General features: G+C 37.9%; 1 protein-coding gene across 2 annotated transcripts; it reads left to right on the top strand.

The window, feature by feature from the left end:
- Nucleotides 1-382: 382 nt before the first annotated feature.
- STIL (STIL centriolar assembly protein) lies at nucleotides 383-17948 on the top strand. 2 transcript variants are annotated; one of them, XM_035333697.1, is made up of 14 exons: nucleotides 383-494; nucleotides 596-783; nucleotides 1814-2061; nucleotides 2874-2957; nucleotides 3102-3188; nucleotides 4906-5053; nucleotides 6165-6274; nucleotides 7078-7192; nucleotides 8005-9060; nucleotides 10409-10574; nucleotides 11371-11596; nucleotides 13542-13734; nucleotides 14340-14590; nucleotides 16429-17948. In XM_035333697.1, exons 1-14 carry the CDS (start codon nucleotides 398-400, stop codon nucleotides 17255-17257), a joined length of 3798 nt encoding a protein of 1265 aa, XP_035189588.1. In that variant the 5' UTR covers nucleotides 383-397; the 3' UTR covers nucleotides 17258-17948. The 2 variants fall into 2 exon arrangements, with proteins under 2 accessions (XP_035189588.1, XP_035189589.1); XM_035333698.1 differs by lacking the exons at nucleotides 383-494; nucleotides 596-783; nucleotides 1814-2061 and adding an exon at nucleotides 2177-2538.
- The last annotated feature ends 420 nt before the right edge of the window (nucleotides 17949-18368 follow it).

The following is an 18368-nucleotide window of genomic DNA, read 5'->3' as shown; positions in this document are numbered from 1 at the left end:
TTGCTCTCCAGCTGAAAAGGCTCTTCTCTCTTCTTGTTATTTATTCTCCAGGGGAAATAAAATGTTTCTACTCTGACCTTAGTTTGCAGGATTAATCAAACCAAAATATTTTTGTTAAAGATAATCACATAAAGCATTCTGTGAATCTGCTCTAGTTAAAGCACGTTCTTGAATGTGAATGACTGGGGTGATGCACAGAACAAGAGATAAAATCCCACGAATATTTTATGCAATATTACTAACTTTTATCTTCTTGCTGTTTAGAGCTTTGGGCTGCTTCTGTTTCCTTTTTAAACGAGGATAAAAGATCTGTAAGCTAGCGCAATAAAGCGCGTTAAAATAATTTGTGCCTTAAACTTGCTTGTTGTCTCCCTTTAGAAATCCCAAATTATTTCTGATGGAAAAAACCTTGCGACTTGCCTACCGTCATGCTAAGCAGAATGAAAAGAAATTATTTGCCTGTTTTTTACTCGGGACTCTTGCAGTAGATGAAGGTAACTAAATATCAAGTAGACAGCCAATAGCAGTTGGTTGAATAAGTCTTTATCAAGGAGCCTGAGTTGTTGCTCTTGGACTCTTTTTGTTTATTTTCAAGATGGGGAAGGCATAAAGCTAACAATAGACCGTTTTGATCCTGGCCGAGAAGTTGCTGGTGGATCGGGCAAAGTTCCAACTGCGTCTCTTCCTGGAGACTTTTTGATTCGGTGTACAGTTAATGCCTGGGGACCTTCTTCAGACAACATTATAGTCCATAGCGCTGAAGATATCAGCTTGGCTTTTCAGGTAGGCAGCTGCTGGCAGCTTTTGGGTTTCTTAAACAATAAATTGCCATCTAGCAGGAGATTGTACTATACAAAGGGCTAATTTCCAACCCCACCACAAAACAAAACTAGAAAAGTAGTGCCTGGAGGAAAACAACTTAGTTGGTGATGTGGAATGAGCTACTTGAGTGTCATTGAAAAGTGTACTGAAAACTACAGAATCAGTGATATCTTCACAGAAGTTCAAGGATTATGCTCTCTTTTATCTTCGGCTAAAATCTTGCTGTCTCATCATAAGATTTCAGCTGGTCTGACCATGAAAAAGAGCAAGATGATTGTGATAGCAACAAACTTACTTAAACAAGAAAGGACAGCTTTTTTTTTTTTTCTTTTTTTCCCCAAATCTATCACAAGTGAGTTGCAGTATTTGTATTAAAGTTCATTAAAAGTATTGCTAAGCAAGTGGCTTGCAAGAAAACCTGTAAAGTCTTTGTAGGCTGGTAGGTATAGCTGAAATGTGTAAACTATTCTGTACTCTGTGGATAAGTAATCCAGCAAATCCACCCTCCATTTCTGTAATCATTTGCCTATAGTTACTGCAGTGATACATACATTCAACTATGTATTTTATCATACAAATAGTACTTTACATTGGTTTTCTCATGGTGATATATCCACGTGTTAAAATACAAACTTCTCAAATGCAAGTAGGAAAGCTTCAATGGTCCACTTTGAGCCTTTTAGTTGCTGTTAATTTATTAATTCTTATACAATTTAAGTAACCCCAGGTTTCTGAATATATTCAGAAAGCAATGCTAGCAAATGCAATTAAGATGTGTTTAATTTCAAATATATTTTATATTATTATTCATTATATTCAGGATAGCCATGAGCTTTGGAGGCATGGCTTATCTTTTTTTTTTTTTTTTTTACACAGTGCCTACTGCAGCACTAGCTATGATAAATAATTTGAGTTCTTACTGCAGTAAAAATAGAATCGTAGTAGTCATATGTTTGTATAGTTTAACTTTTTTTCTTTCCCCTACTTGTAGGATCTGCAGCACAGCCTGTGCAGTAAAGATTCACTGGATCTGTCTAAATTGCTCACTATTAGAGCTCACGTTGTTTTCACGGAAAACCTGGATAATCTAAATTTTAGTTTTCATTGGGCTTCTATTACTGCAGCAAATATCTTGGAATACACCCCTGTGAAGTCTGTCCCAATTATTCCCACAGCCCTAGCAAGAAATTTGAACAGTCCTATGAATATTGCACAAGTGCAAGGAACTTACAAATGCGGGTAAGTAAAGGATGATGCTCAGACTCCTTAAGTGGCCTGCCTGATTGTTGTATGCCTTAAAACAGGGAGGTAGGAGACATCTCAGTGCTTTGCTTTTTAATAAAGTAACTGACATGAAAAGACCATGATTTCTGGTACCTGAAAAAACAATACATTATAAACAAGCAGGAAATGGAATCGGGTAAAACCTTAAGTCGTTCAAGTAGGAACTCTTGCTTTTTACTTCAGTAGAAGCACTTTCCTGCTGAGGCATGTCTAGTCAACAAAACAGCTACAAACAGCAGCCAGCTGGTGTAACGATATCAGTGCTGGCCCTAGAATGAACATCAGATGAACGTGAACAAAAGCTCTATCTGTTAACTGTGCTAATAAAGATGGTGTTGGGGAATTGTCATTCTGATTGGTAACTGCTTTAATAAGACGAACTAAAAATAGAACAGGAAAATAATCTGAAGCAACTGAATGGTATTTTATTTGGTGAGAGACCTTGTGAATGCCTTTCTGAAAGTTCTTCAAATTTAACATGACTTGCACTTCTAGAGTCATTGTAAATACCAGAATATTAAGCAAATGTGCTTAATATTTTTTTCATTGACACAGGGAATTAGTGAAAAGTAGTAAGTATGGAGAAAGAATGGTTTTGACTTTTTTTCTTAGACTTTTTTCTTGCAGTACTTTCTAAACTTTCATAATTCTTTTCAGGATTTTTCTGAAAGACTGACTTCCAAAATATTAATAATTCCAAAATATTAATAATGGTGATGATAATAAAATAAACAACAACAAAAAACACAACTTCTGCTTTGTTTCAGCTACCTTACTATGGACCAGACAAGAAAACTACTTTTGCTGCTTGAGTCTGATCCGAAAGCGTACGCTCTGCCATTAGTTGGAGTGTAAGTGTAGATTAATAAACATAGATGTGTTAATAAATACGTATCTATTAATACACATATTGGTTTGAGAGGTATTTGAGGGAATACACAGTGGAAACTTGCTAATGTAGCAGTCTCTAATCGGATATTTCTTCTTACTTTTAGTTGGCTGAGTGGAGTTACTCATATCGGTAGTCCTCAAGTTTGGGCATGCTGCCTGCGATATTTATTCAGTTCTTCAATTCAAGAAAGGCAAGTCACTTGTCTACAAAACATAGAAACTATGGGGTGCCTAAAAACGTATCCCCCAGAAATGTGTGGTAAATGGGTTCAAGGATATTTGGGGGAATTTTGTGATGTGTGTGTTCTGTAAGAGGTGAGTCTCTACTTTAGTTGTTCTTCCTGGTTTTGACTTCTGCCTCAAATCTCTTGAAAGCTTTAACTGAAGCGTTAGCGAGCTGGGCCAATATCCCAAAGAAAGAAGAAGGTAAATATTTACTGTCATTAAGGTCACTGCATTCTTCAGTTTAAATAAGATCTGGCAAGCAGGAAACCCTTACATAAGGAGTGGTGTGTTTAGTTGTTAGTTTTTTTTTTGAGCTTTTCTTATGGGTGCTTTTTGGCATGTGGTTTCTCCCCACTTGTATCTAACCAACACATTGAAGCACACAGATTTGCAGCTAGTTCTGTCTTGTAATGACTTCCTGCTAAGTAGTCTATTTTTGTAGTTTTTTGCTTTCTGATTTTTTCCAGTGTCATCTTAGTAAATAATCATCCCTCATTTTCTAAATCTTTTCACCTGTAATATTTGCCAAGTTCTATTTATGTGGAAGCTGGAAGGAGGGAGTTCAGGCCTTTATAGTTTTAAAATACTCTTCTGGTAAATAAAACTTTAGAATGTGCAGTATATGCATAAGAATTTCTTATGCTTTTATTCATACTTGCTTTTAAATTACAAAATGAAAACACATTTGGTGAACAGATGTTTGTAATTACTGAATAGACTTTTCCTTGAGCAATTTAAATACGCACAAATGCAGATAAGACCCCAATTAGATTATTAGATTTGGTAGTCAAGTTAGATGCTTGACTCTCATTAACTTTCACTGATTCTATCTTGGAAGTGGATTAGGTTGATTTGATGAACCATGCAAAGAGAATTAACCTCTGTAGGCCAACTGTTCAATCTGTACATCATATATTTTTAACTCTTAAGTTGTAAGAATCGTTTAAAGTTGCATGTGAATGTGCTTATTGAGCACCTTGTTCTTACAGCTTTCTCTATCCCAGATAGAACTGGGGGGTAAAAAAATTGTTCTGAAAGCAGTAGTACCTTTTCCTAGAAATGCACGTTGTTTTCCTTATCCTTGATCTTACTTCTGTGCTAATATTGGCTGTTGTGTCCCACTGTTCTCTATTTATATAAAAAGACAAAAACAAGCAAAATAACACTTTCAGTATGCCTTTTCTTAAAAAAAAACTGTTAAATATTAATAAAGTTGATATTAATAAATATAATAAATTTAATGTTAATATTAATAAAATTAAAAATTAATGTTAACAATTTTAATATTAATATTAATGAGCATTTTTGGAATTCTGAGGAATAATGCATGCTACATGTCTATAATCTCTTCTATTGAATTATGAAAAAAAATCACTATAATTTTGTTTTCTTCTATACTACTATTGAAGTCTTCTAGGAGTTCATTTAAAGTACTAAGTGATCCTGAAGGGTTGAACTAGAAAGAAGAAAATACATTCCCACTATTTCTGTACTTAGCTTTAATTCTTGCATATGGCATCAGTCATAAGTCCCTCTGTTCTGTCTATGGCTCAGTACCACTCAAAATACAGTAAGTCACCAGACTGATAAATTGTTTAATTATTTGCACAATATATTGAGAAACTAATGGTTGTCTTCCTGTTTCTTATTTTTTTAAGGTATGTACTTTTTTTTTTGTTTTAGGGTTTTCTCAGAATCTGGGAGGTTTCTCGTTGTGCTTTATTCATTGACACACAAAGACCCAGAGTTTTATGAGTGTGTTCCATGTCGTGGACAGGCTGAATTAGGGTTTCAGCTCTTAACTTGCAATGAAACCGTACACCTCTTTAAAGTAAGTGGCTTGGCTTCTTACTGCATCATGGTAGTTTAAAAAAATCACCTTTAGTGTAAGTACTTAAAGGAGGAGTCACTTTAATGTGACCCAAATGAAACTGCAGTGTTTAAAAATGATGTAGCTGTTTAAAGGTAAATGTTTTTTTTTTGTTGTTGTTTTGTTTTTTTTTTTTTCAATGATGTATTGTAATTTGTGTCTCAGAGTGAGAGCACCACCCAAGTCAGGAACTGCTCACTTTTCCAGTGGCATTTAAGAATCTGTCTTTTAAAATATAGCATGCTGTGTTGGAATTTGCTAGTGTTCTTTCTTATTATGATTCTGATTTCCTATAGCATTTGTTAATCTGGTATACTGTGCTGGATGCTTCTATTGACTGCTGTGGGTGATGCATATTTGTATTTTCTTTCTGGAGAGCAAACCTAGGAATGCAAAACGAAGTTCAGTGGCTGCTACCTTGCAGAGCTCTTCCTGTGATGCAGTAACAAAGCAGAAGCAATTCCATCTGTTTGCAAAGTAACTGAAACGATGTGATACAGAGCCCAGGGGATATTTAAAAGGTTTGCAGAAATCCTAGGAATCTCATTTCTTTAAACATTTTCCTGGGTGCGTGCAGAACCTGAAGCTGAGTTGTTCATTTATGCTCCTGGGCTCTGGTAGAGAAGCAGTTAATGCAGTGTGTCCTGTGCTGTTCTACTGTGTGCTTTCTCCAGAAAAAGCTTTCTGAAGATGGCAAAGCTTTAGTAACAGAGCCTTGCTTCTGTTGTCTCCAGGATTTTCCTAGCTGTATGTGAATCAGCATAGAACAGTTACTGTTTCTTATGATGGTGAAGGTTTGTGGAAGAGCATCTAAGCAGTTACAGCAAGGAAGCATCTGCTGGTGGCTATAATTAGGCCAACTACTTTACAGAGTAGCAGGGGGAACAGTGTTAAACAGGAAGGGAAGCTGCCTGCCTCCTTGTAGTGGTAAAAGAATTGAGAATTGAAAGTAAAGGCCAAGTAACAAATAATCAGATATAAAGTTCCTTAAAACTACGTCTTTGGGAGCAGTACCTCAGTAATCAAAAGTTGAAATTTGCATGCTTCACAAATACATAAAATTCAATTTCAGAGTGTTGAACCTTCGGACAAGATCCCTATCCAGTTTGAGTTGAGTGCAGAAAACCAAAATGCTGAAACTGAGTTCTTCAGCAGAGTCTGCAAGAAAATTCCTATTAGAAGGTAAATCTTTCAGATGTCAGCTAGGCACAAAAATTAGATATTTTTCAGATGAGATTTTTTGATCTCTGCTGTGCAGGGTGGAAGACTAGCTCTGACTACAGTGATGATTTTCTATTAAAATCCGAATTGGCTTGTGCTTATTTCTAGAGTTCTTGTTCAAGTAAGATGGTCAAGCTAACCCTATAGCCAGAGAAAAATACTAATGGTTCTACTCTTCTTACTAGTGGTTGTAATTAATAGACAATATTTTTACAAATGTTCTTTACTGATGGAGCTTAGTTCTCTGTATTAAGTTTTCTGTGTCCTTTGATCCAAATCTCTAGCTGAAATCTACTTAAGTTGGTAAAAATTTGGTTTTGCTTCTGACTTTTCAGAGCTGAAACCTAGATAGGTTGAAACATAGTTTTTTGGGAACCTGACTTATCCATCAAATTTTTGGTTGTCTGTGGCTGTTAGACAGCCTTCAATCTCCTTTAAACAATCTTTGCTTTAGCACTTTCTGTCTTTCTAACATAAATCAGTGCTTCACTGTTAGAATGTCACTTAAATACTGTGGAGAGATGTGGAGAAAGAGGATTAGTATCTTTTTTTTTAATTGCCCAAAAGCAGTATATGTATTTTCATTTCTTGGTCCCAGAGCTGTTTTCCAGGTGTATAACTATTTCCAGGTGTATAACTATTTTTAGGAAAGTATGATGCTGGTATTTCACTGTAGTCTGTAAAGTGACAAATATGAAGATTCATACTAGTGCTGTCAAATCAGACAAGCAAAGGTTTTCCGTTTGACTAATGGTGTTTGTTAGTCCTCCCCATGGCTGTTCACCCAGTAAGCTGTCTGCAAGTGATCACGACTCCGGTGTAGAAGATGAGGATTTATCCCCGAGGCCCATTCCAAGTCCTCATCCAGTGAGTCAACAGGTAACTAAGGAAATAATTGCTCTGGGCTTCTCAGATTTTAGAATTTAAGCAACAAAGCTTGTTGTAAGGGGGTCAGAGAATGTAAAGCTTCTGTCTCAAAGTGCTAGCAGGGGGAAAACATAACCAAAGAAGTGGACTGAGAGTCTTAGCTCTCTCTGTAGTCAATCTGCCTTTGCGCCAAGGCTATAGACACCAATTCCTGCATATACTAGCATTTGGGAACAGAGATAGTAGGTTCTACTTAAGGACTCTCTTTAATATTATATGGAATAGCCATGGTGCGTGAGGTAAAGAAGGGTGCTGCAAATTCCCTTTCTTGTATATTTCTGGGTTTAAAAAAAAAAAAAGATTTTTTTTTTAACCCAAGTGTGTACAAATATAATGAAATACCTGCAACAGAACGTATCTGGTAATCCACAACTGTCACATCCTTCTTGACCTCCTTATGGGGGCTGTTATGTATTGGGTCTGACAGTAATAAAAGGGAATATGTAGCCTATCTCCAGAAGGGGATGGATTCATACTCCAGATTGATACAGAGTTTTTGTTTCGTAGACACGGCTATTATGGTGTATGAAAGCAATACTTTTGTATAAGAATGGTCCTGGATATCTATCTTTTTTTTCTGTATCTGGATTCTCTAATCTTTAAAAAGGTATTCCATATACAGTTGATTTGGAGCTAGTAACAGTCAAATACTAGTTCTAAATGGAAACACTATATCGGAGAAACACTAGGAAAATTCTGCATGTGAAGAGCAGAAAGCTCACTTTAAAATGCTGTCTTAAACTTGCTTGTGTAATTGTCTTCAGGTTACCAGGATCTTTCCTTCAGTTCCTGAACTGTCTCTTGTTTTGGATGGGAGCTTCATGGAATCAGGACAGTTGCCTAAGCCTGTGGGGACTTCAAGTGCTAAAAGTCTACCTCAAGCACTACATCAGCCTATTAAAAAGAAATGGTGCTTGGGATCTATGTACTACCCCACCCAGTACTCTGACGACAAACAAAACTTGCCTGATAATATAGGAGATCCCTCTTTGAAGCAATTACCAACCCAGTTAAATCAGAAAATTCCACCTTCACGGCCTTCCAGGGGAAAACAAGCTCAGCTACAGCAGCAGTTGCACTGTAAGAATGCCTGTCCTCAATCAAGAAAAAGTTCTGGATCTTCTCCTTCAACTCCGTATAGTGGGCCTTCCCCTGATGCATCTGAGCATCAACCCAGAAAGCCACCACAAAGACTTACATTAAATCCCGATGGAGTTGGACAGCAGGGAGAGCCTCCAGTTCGAAGAACCTCGGTGTCCAATTCCAGGCAACTTCCTGCTGTTACACAGCCAGTCCTCTACAGCTCTGCTTTTCCACCTCAGAGCTGCAGAAGACCACCAGAACTGCAGATGCCAGTTCAAGTTCCACCTTGCTGTCCAAGCAGCGCATGCAACTGTCAGTTTCCTGCTTCTGTCCAATATAATCCAATAAACTCATGGCAAGGAATTGGCAAAATGAGCCCCAAGCATGGAGCAGAAGTCCCGTCAGAGATGGCTCAGCAAAATCCATGTACAGCGCTCCATCAAAATATCATTTGTCCAAATATTTGCTGCAATTCAGGATATACCACAAGTAACCCCATAAGCATGGGATATCATGGGAAAATGGGGAACTGTTCTCTTGAAAATAGCTTGTCACATGGAATAAGAGCGCCTTCAAGTGCAAGCCCCTCTAGTCCACAGTTTTGTGGAGCCCACTCACCGTGCCTGCACGTGCCTGCTTCTAAAGCAGGATCAGATAATGGGATGATGGGATTATCTCCAGATGCTTACCGGCTTCTGACAGAACAAGACAGACAACTCAAATTACTTCAAGCTCAGGTTTGTTGAAATGGCTGCCTTCTCCTCTGCCCTCTTAGTGGTTATGTTTTGATAGTTCCCCTGCCAGAGGAATTAAACTAAATGTTGTATGTCCTCGTGAGGATGAGAAAGCTTGTCATACCACGTCCAGTTTGGGGGTGGAATTAGCTCTGCGAATTGATGTCACTTAAAACAATGGAAACTTTTGACTTTGCTATTAAGCTTTGTATTTATTTTTATCATAATTCCAAAACATGAAGGTTTGTTTCCTTTTCAGCAGACTTTATTAATGCAAATGGATATGCCTTCTGTATAAATACTTTTCTCTCTGTAGATATGTGTATATATATGCCTTTCTGTGTTAAAAATTAATGTATATATGTGTGTGTGTATCCAGGCTAGAGACAGACTATAGACTTTGGCATTAATGTAAGTGTACAGGTGAAGCACAGAACATTGTTGTGTTACTTTACCCACCTTTCAAGCCTACAACTTCCTGAGCTGTTGAGACTCTTGATTAGAAAACTTTAACAGTCTGTTTGCAGCAAACTGGCAGGATTCATTGGGTGTTTGTTGCTGGGCTGGAAAATTGGGTTTTACTGGACTCACTAAGTTTTGTTTTTATACCAAGTCAAGTTTCTTGAAAGTACCTACCTCGAGTTACACTTCTGCAGGGTGTGATTTAAGACTGAAGTGCCAATGTTTGAATTCTGCTGGTGATGAATGATGGGAATAGTACAATTGTAGGCAATACATATTTTTCCTGCTTAAACTGGAAAATTGAAACTGAAATCTTCTATAGATGTAGCTCCTGCTTGTAAAATCAAGCTCTCGAAGCATGGATTGTGCATGGAGGGAAACCACGCCATATGGTATAAATACCTTAGAGCTGTGAATTAATGAACAAACACGGTGGATGGAAATAGTAGAATGAATATTGCCTGGACAACCCTAATTTTATCATTTAAATGCTCATATTTGTGATTTAATACAAAGCTGGTTTAACATGGTACAGGGATGGTTGGCATATTAAAAGCTTGGCTGGTAAGTGAGTAATAGGCTTTGTATATGAATGAAGGGGACTGAAAATACTTCCAACAAGTGTGGCGTAAATAAGCTTTCCTCAAGTTTTCTTGGTGTAGTTCTGCCAGCATGCATAAAACCTCTTATTTGTTAGCTCTGCCAGTGTCAAAATTGATGTTTTGATTTATGCTGCATGCACGGCTGAGAACTGGGATGTTAATCAGACTTCTGTGGCAACGCAGCCTGGATTTGAATCCAGGTATAGAGGATCCAAATTTAATAATTCACTTTTTCCACTTTATTATATCTTCCTGTACAAATGATACCATTCTGATAACTGTTACAGATCCAACGCTTATTGGAAGCACAGGCTCGTCAGGTTTGTTCCTCCGAAACAGCCGCATGTAGCAATGCTCAGCAGACTGAGAAGCAAGGGGAACTTGTTACTATGGAAACTCAGCCCTCACCAGGTTTGCCCGTGAGAAAAAGTGTGAGCATTGCTGTGAGCACAGGTAACACTTTATTCCCTAAGAACAGACTGGCATTGCTTTTTCTGGGTGTTTCTGTGATTTTCTCTATACAGAGAAGGGAATGTATTGCAGAAATGTTGAATGTTGGCAAACATACACCTGGATACCAAAACCAGCTGAGTTTGTTTTGTTTTGTTTGTGTTTGTGAGTTTAAGCTGGAGTTACTTTAGTCTTTGGGCTGCAAAGGTAGTGATTGTGGTCACTGGAGGAGTTATTTTTCCAATAGCTTTAGCAAGGTCTTGTATTTTTAATTATGACTTGTTGGAAGAAAATATCCACGTCTTTTTTAATACACTATTTTGAAAAGTAGTAATATTATCCTATCTGGTGTTTTATTAAATATAGTATTGATAGCATGCTTTCTGTAACTCATGCAGGTCTATGCGTGGAGGGGAGACTGCATTCTTTTTAATTTTAGCAAATTATGCAGGTGTAACTGTAAGGTTACATATTGATGTATTGGTTCCAGTTTAATCTGTAGAAAAAAATTGGTTATTGTGGTAATTTGGAAAATTTTCCAACAGGTTCAAAGGCAGTACATTAAAACACTTCAGTACAACCATTTATTTTCTTCAAGTATGCTTTGAGAGCATACTTTGTAATGTAGCACTTGAACGATGTTTTGGCAACTCCTAGCTGTTGTAAACTTTAAATCACTTTTAAAATGGTGACAAAAACAATGTGAGCAAACGATTCCTCTAGCTTTACAAAACCAAAGGGTCTCAAATGATAGTAATGACTTTCCTAAATGGGTAAAAATCTTATTCTTCTCTTCTAGGTGCTAGCTTATTTTGGGATGCACCCTCGGAAAAACAGGATGACTTCATACCACAAGGGAAGAAAGAGGATGCAGAGACTTCTAAGGAAGACATAAATATTTCAATTAATGCTGAGCAAGATGCAAGTAACACGAGTATTGCTTCTTCTTTAAAGGTGGTTGACATGCCCAGCTTTGTAGACAGTATTCATCTCGTGGAAGAAGGAGCTAATCAGAATACTCTCCAGTAAGTAACCAGAAATATATCATGTTCACATAAGCTGAACTACCTTGCAGAAGTTTCTACTTTTTATGATTTTTCATAATTATTTCTCAAGAATTATGAAAATGGTCACCTGACTTCAGTTATGTTCTTTCCCCCATTTGTTTTTTTAATTATGCTTTGAATGGTACAGCTTGCCAGAACAGTTGTCTTGTCTTTAGAGTTTGCATTTATCAGTCATACACATTTAGCTGGCTTACCTATCAGCAAAAGCTGATGGCAAAAGCCTTTAGTTTGGAAAAGCATGTACGGTGCTGGCAGCATTCCCTTTCTTACCTTAACTCCTGAGCAGAAAGGGGACATTGCTGTAGTTATTTGCTTTCCTACAGTGACTTTTCCTTTTCAGCGTTCAGAACCATTTCACTTCTGAGGGGCTTATGATTAAATGACTGATTATGATATGTCCTCTGAATTTCTCTACATTTTGCACCTAATTACATTGCGTATGCAAGTGCCACGTTCATTGATATTAACTACATTATTTTTAAGGTCAGATTCTTCAAGTAGCAATAACTAATCTCAGTCTAATTTGAAAAGATATTTTAGAAATATTTTTAGTTATCTATATGGATGTTATTTTTACACAGGGAACAGCTCACCAATTTGACACTTAATAATCTAACGTTCACTGAGTATAAAAAGCCAAAGGAGGGGGAATATCCTTCCAGTTAAATTAGGTTTCTAAAATAATCTTATTGGGAAAGATGGATGATAATTAGGCCAAAATTTAAATGCTCATAGTCCTTGATTACAATATTATCTACAAATATGTAACACTACCAGTAATGTTACTGATTCAAATCACTCTTTTGAATATCGTATTTTAAAGAAATGCCATCTGAAGTTTCTCTTCAACTTGGATACATAAAGCTGTGAAATTGTTGCATAAGTGTCTTATAGTAAGAACATAGAGTATCACTCAGATTTCTCTGAAGAGGAGGGGGACGTTTCTGGGATTGATAAATAATTGTTAGTATAACAGTAACTGATAACCTACATTGACTATCTAGTATGTCACTTGATTTAAATCTTATCGCTTTCAACACAGGCAATTGATAGCTTGAGTTCTGAAATTCCATTATCTTACACCCGTTTCTTGAGGAGGGATGGGAAGGGGAAGGAGGGTCACTTAATGATCTCTTTGGGATGATAGTACTGTTGATGTGTCTGGTCTCTAAAGGTCTATGCAATGAACACACCAGATAGCAGAGGATGCAGAGCATCGTTTAACTCATTCTAGAATATTTACCCTTTTTATATGAAAACTTCAGGGTAGACCATGATTTCTTTCATATTTGTTATAGAGAAACATTTCAACTAGGGGCTTGTTCTCAGATTGTGATGTTTGGTCTGCATTCTGTACGTGTGCACTTGTAACTGTCTTTGAGAAGTTCTTCCAATGTGGTCTTTAAACTTCAACAGGACTTTTTTTTTTTTAAACCAAGGTGAGTAAAGGGTAACAAAAGATACCTTCTGAATAAGTCATGTTTCAGAACATATGGAAAATATGACTCATGAAGGCTTTAAGTGTCCATAAAGATACTGAAAATGTAAGACTAAATCCAAAATTTTAATGACTTATTTGCTTTAAGGGTAAGTCAGAGTGTCATTGAGTTCTAACAAATCCAGAGAAGCCAATGCTGTTTGCAAATCATCATTTGAGAAACTATTGAGGCTGTTGTAGTTTTACCTTGCAGGCCGTGTTTCTTCAGTCCTCAAAAGGCTTTTGCTCCTTTCTGCAGTCGTTTTCTTTCAAAGTCTCAGGCAGAAGACAACCAAGAAATGTTAGACTCTACCTCCAATGGTCTGTTTTCTCCTCTTCTGGTGTTCCTGAAAAGGCACCAGTAGTGATGCCTTTTGTTTTCCATTTCAAATAAATATATCTACTTATGTCAATGTTCTCTTTCAGAAATGAAAATGTTTCCCAAGCACTTGTTCACAATTCATCCTTACAAGAAAGTGCTAGCATGTGCTTACAGGAAGAGCCAACAGAGGGAGCCAGCAACCACGTGGTGGTAACAAGTGAGCAAAACCTAGAGCCACCCACCTCTGCGTTGCCCCGGCATCCATCAGAGGATCAGAAGCTCTACCAGGACTTGCTGGTAATTCATTTATGTTTCATATTCAGATCTGAATGCAACAGTTGGAACAACACACTGCTGAAGTCATGATGTGGTATTGGCATGGCTGAAAACTACATGCAATTTTCTAGTTCGTATGATGTGCTTTACAGAAAAGTTCCAGGTTTGCAGGTCTTCCTTTTAAGATCTAAATGGCTATTCCTCATTCTTCTGTGGATATGTGGAGTACTGTCTACTGCATAATATATAATTCTGTAGTTAAAAGATGATACCAGTTAACTTTCCCCAATTAGCGCTCTTTAAAATAGCACAGCACTTTACCTTCAAGTCTCTTAAAGGATGGAGGCTTTAATCTTGAAGCAGAATGTCATGTTTAAATTCAGTACAGACTCTTACAGAAGGCTTGAAAGGTAAGGTAGCACAGTGTTCCTGTACACTGATGTGAGTTTACATGATTGCATCTGAACTGAATCTGAGTTTGGCTTGTGTGTCAGAACAAGCTGTTAACCCATCTAGTTGTGTAGTAAGTTACAAAAGAACAAACTAATTTTCTTTTACGACAACTCCTGCATGTCGTGATAACTTTAGCAATGTGGTCCCTTCCCTGCCCCCTTTTTTTTCTCTAGGGTCAAGTAAACCATCTCTTAAAGTCCTCAGAAGAGCAACATCACTTGCCAGTAAAAACAGGATTTGTTAATGATGGTCCTAAGTATCAGAGTGTTGATGATGCAACAGAACAGGACTCGGAGGCTGGCATGGGAGTGGTGGATAAAGAGAGTGTGATTAGCGCTACACTCAAGCAACTGAGGAGTCTTGGAGTCACAATTGAATCGCCCAGCAAAATGAAGAAAAATACACATAAAGTGGAGAATGCCAGGTAAAACGCAGATTATTTTGAGTAGTAGTTTCGAGATCCAGCCACAAATGAAGATTGGTTTAGTGAGCGAAGAATGGACTGTGTTCACTGCCAGTGGGGATTTGTTTGGCAGCTTGATCTGCATTTCCTGCACAAAGATGAAACACTAACTCATGCTACGGGTATTTCAGATAGTTTTAAGAGCTCTGTTAGCAAATTCAGTTTAGCTACGCATAACTGAAGTAGCTTTAGCTGTGCATACAGTAGCACACAATAGAGTATTACAGAGAGACAGTGGTTAAACTTGGGAAGCAGAATGATTAGCAGCTATAGTTATTTTTTGTCACTACTTCTTAACCCTTGTCTTGCATTTCACTACTTTAAGTTATGATAACAATTTCACTTCCTTATATAATCAAAACTGGTTCTGTCCTAATCATTTTTATGAGCGCTTTGAATTGAAACAGAGGAAGGCTGCAGTGGGTGACCAGGGAAACAGCCTTCGTGAAAGAGAAGGAGGAACAAAATAGAACAGAACAGAATAGTTTCAGTTAGAACAGACCTTCCAAGATTGAATCCAACTGTCAGGTTACGTCAGGGCTGACCCAAAGTTAAAACGTCATTAAGAACATTATTTCTGAAGGAGCACGTTTGAAGCATGGGACTTATTCATGTATCTACTTATGGATAGGGCTGACTGCCTGATATGCCTTCACTTTCATTCTTATTGTCTTCTTGAGACTAGTATACAAGCGTTAGGTAAACCAAAACTGTCTCCTAATTAATCTTCTCTTCAGCTGTGTATCAAAAGCTATTTCCAGTCATACAGTTTCTGAGCTTTGTTCTCTCCTTTTCACTTCAATTTCATTAGATGCATTTCCAGAATTTCTGTGCTACCTTCTTGGCTGCAGAGTATGTTGGTGTTTTTAATGTCAATAATATGTTAATAAGTGAACCTGTAAGACAAAATGAGAATTCTTGATTTCTTTTTTCTTCAAACTTGCGGCAGAGGGTGGCATTCTTTCTGCCATGTTCATGGCTGATAAATAATTTTGAGAAAAAGTCTCTAGCTCAACAGAGAAAGAAACAACAGTGAACCTTGATAGCGTGATTTGTGATGGTGTGTTTGGGTCAAGAATTTACTCTCCCTAAGCAAACTTCAGAATTAGTGCTCAGTGAAATAGCAAGATTCTTAATGTGAGAAATTTGGATATATTAACTTCCTCTGTGAGGCATGTGCTAAATGGGCTGGTTTATAACCACTATGCTAGAACCTGTCTTGTCTTTAAACTAAACACTTAATGTGTATAAGGAATTACCGAAGCAAGTGAATGAATGAACGTGTCTCTTACTGAAGGATGTCTTCTAAAGCCAAAACCTTGCCATGCTTTGGGAAAGCCAAATGTCCTTGGTGTCTCTGGTACCGGGCTTATCTTCTATTGAGTTAAAATTTGGGGGCTAGATGGTAGCATGTAGTCTTAGGGTCAGGCTTGTAATTTCTCATTCACTGATGAAAGTTGACAATAGCCCAAATCTGCTTTAAAAAACAAAATCAGCTCTGAAATCAGCTAGAGGTTGGTTCTTCCTGGTAGCAGGGTTGTGGTCAGTACTGAATCAGAAGGGAATATCATCAGTTCTCCAAGACAGTGTTTGAATGCTGTCAGCGTGACTGGCTGGAGCGCTGCTCTGCAGGACGTGCAGAATGTCTGGCCTCAGCACTGGGCAGTCTGCTCAAGCTGTGGTGCTCAGGAGGAAGGAGAAATCAACGCGGAGAGCAAAATGAAATTATCAGGTTCTACTGTGAAATGCATACTTTGTTCCCTGTAACACTAAACTAACTTTTTGCTGCTCTGTTTCAGCATTCTAGCATGCATAAATCCCGAAGCGGTGATTCCTGGACTAAATTACATGTCATTTGCCAACGTCAGCATGTATGGCTTAACTCCTAACGTAGTTGATCTGAGCATGGAAGCAAACGCTATAGCACTCAAGTATCTCAGTGAAAATCAGTTATCTAGACTTTCTCTCAGTCGCTCAGGCCCAAATCCTCCTCCCGATTTCTCTTTCCAAGACACCTCGCATGCAAATATGGACAAGAGCATGGTGGGCCTTAGCCTAATTTCACCAAACAATATGTCCTTTGCGACCAAGAAGTACATGAAACGATACGGACTGATACAGGGCAATGACAGTAGTGAGGATGAAGAGGAACAGCATGTTCAAGGTGGCAGTTGTGGCACTGACAAAAGTGAAAACGTGCTGCACAACAACTGCAGCCCTGTGTTGGATGGCTTCAACCACTGGACTGAATTATCTAAAAGAATTGATGAAGGACTCCCTGCTCATCTGAAAAGTCACAGCAGAGAGTTGACTGCTAATGCTCCTCTGCCAGAATTAAACAGTCCTATGTTAAGAAACATTACAAATGATTTTTTTCCTCCCAGAGCAGAACAAGCAAATGAAAACTCGGTTGAGATTTTGAAGGATTTAAAATCAAACCACAAATTGTTACCTGGGAAGGTTGAATTCACTGAACAACCTGGCAGAAAATATGAAGGAAATGTTAAAGTTTTCCCTGGAAATCTACGTGCTTCAGCCCTTGAAACATTAAACCAGTCGCACAGCATGAACTCTGTTGGCACCATTCTTGATGTAAAACAACTCAGGCAACTGCCAAAGTTGTTCTGAACGTCTCCAGAGAAAACTGGCAGATGCTGTTTCAAGTCTAAGTGGGACCCCTCTGTAAAAGACTACAGGAAAGCAAGGATTAAGCCATCTTTTATGAGGTCGCTTTGTTGTAGCAACATTAAAATTTGCAGAACTGAGCTTTTGGTCCAGTTTGAGAGCCACCTCTAGATGCCTGGTTGAGTCAGTGCTGGTCAGCATTGAAGTATGTTTGCACTCGTGTTTACAGTTAAGCATAATTTTCAAGTATCCAGGAAGTGAATCAACTTGAAGCCTTAATGAAGCTTTAATAATGATGCTTATTTAAATGCTCTTTTGTTGAATTTTTTAAATACTGACTTTTACATGTTTGTGCCAACTGTGAGCCATCGCTATGGTATGGCAGAGCAGGGGCAGCAGAGCTAAAGCACTAACTTCTAGAAGTCTGCTGAAATGTTTGGATTACTGTGTGGGGTGTTGCGCTGGGTGGGAAGGGAAATATAACCATGGTTTTACTTTGCGTAAAGTTCTTTTGAATTCAGACAGGGAAGCACGTGTAACAGACTCTGTATCGTGAAATCTTATAAGGAAATCGGGGAAAAACTAGCACTTTTATAACTTCTGTGATTTTTTTTCTGAATGAATGTTTTCTATTTATTTAATAACTAGATATTGCTCATAAAGGTCAAAGATTTCATTAAAAAATTTTAAAATCTCCAGTTGTTTGGTGTAGCCTTCATTTAAGATGTTTCCTAATTCCTAGTCACTGTTCAGAATGGCTAACAAAGTGTGAGGCTGTCAGCTGGTAATAACTATCCAGGAATCCCAATGTTAGGTGGGAGGGAAAGTAAATAAATAAATTGTTCCTCATTAACACACAGGTTAGTCTGAAAGTTTTACAGTGTATTATTGGGATTGCTATTAGGGGATGATGGAAAAAAGCTGTGTTCCTCAAGTTGAGGAGTCCAGCTATTGATTTTCTGTTCAGACTTGGACTTCTGTACAAATTTTTAGGTGTAGTAGAGACTGCTGGGATTGTGGTGTCGGTTGTGTTCCTACTGGTGCAGGAAGCCCCAGGTGCCCAGCGCTGGCTTTGACAGCTCGGCTTCCTCTGGCAAGTCCTAAGGACGTGGCT

The sequence above is a fragment of the Oxyura jamaicensis genome, chromosome 8, assembly GCF_011077185.1.
Source record: "Oxyura jamaicensis isolate SHBP4307 breed ruddy duck chromosome 8, BPBGC_Ojam_1.0, whole genome shotgun sequence".
In the NCBI taxonomy this organism is placed as follows: domain Eukaryota; kingdom Metazoa; phylum Chordata; class Aves; order Anseriformes; family Anatidae; genus Oxyura; species Oxyura jamaicensis.
The sequence above is the reverse complement of the archived record's forward strand: the minus strand, read 5'-3'. Positions and strand labels throughout refer to the sequence as shown.

Bases quoted from the DNA above. Each gene is read 5' to 3' on its own strand.
- STIL (XM_035333697.1), top strand. From the start codon at position 398: ATGGAAAAAACCTTGCGACTTGCCTACCGTCATGCTAAGCAGAATGAA. The intron at 495-595 runs GTAACTAAATAT...TTTATTTTCAAG, and splicing joins GACTCTTGCAGTAGATGAAG to ATGGGGAAGGCATAAAGCTA. The intron at 3,189-4,905 runs GCAAGTCACTTG...TTTTTGTTTTAG, and splicing joins AGTTCTTCAATTCAAGAAAG to GGTTTTCTCAGAATCTGGGA.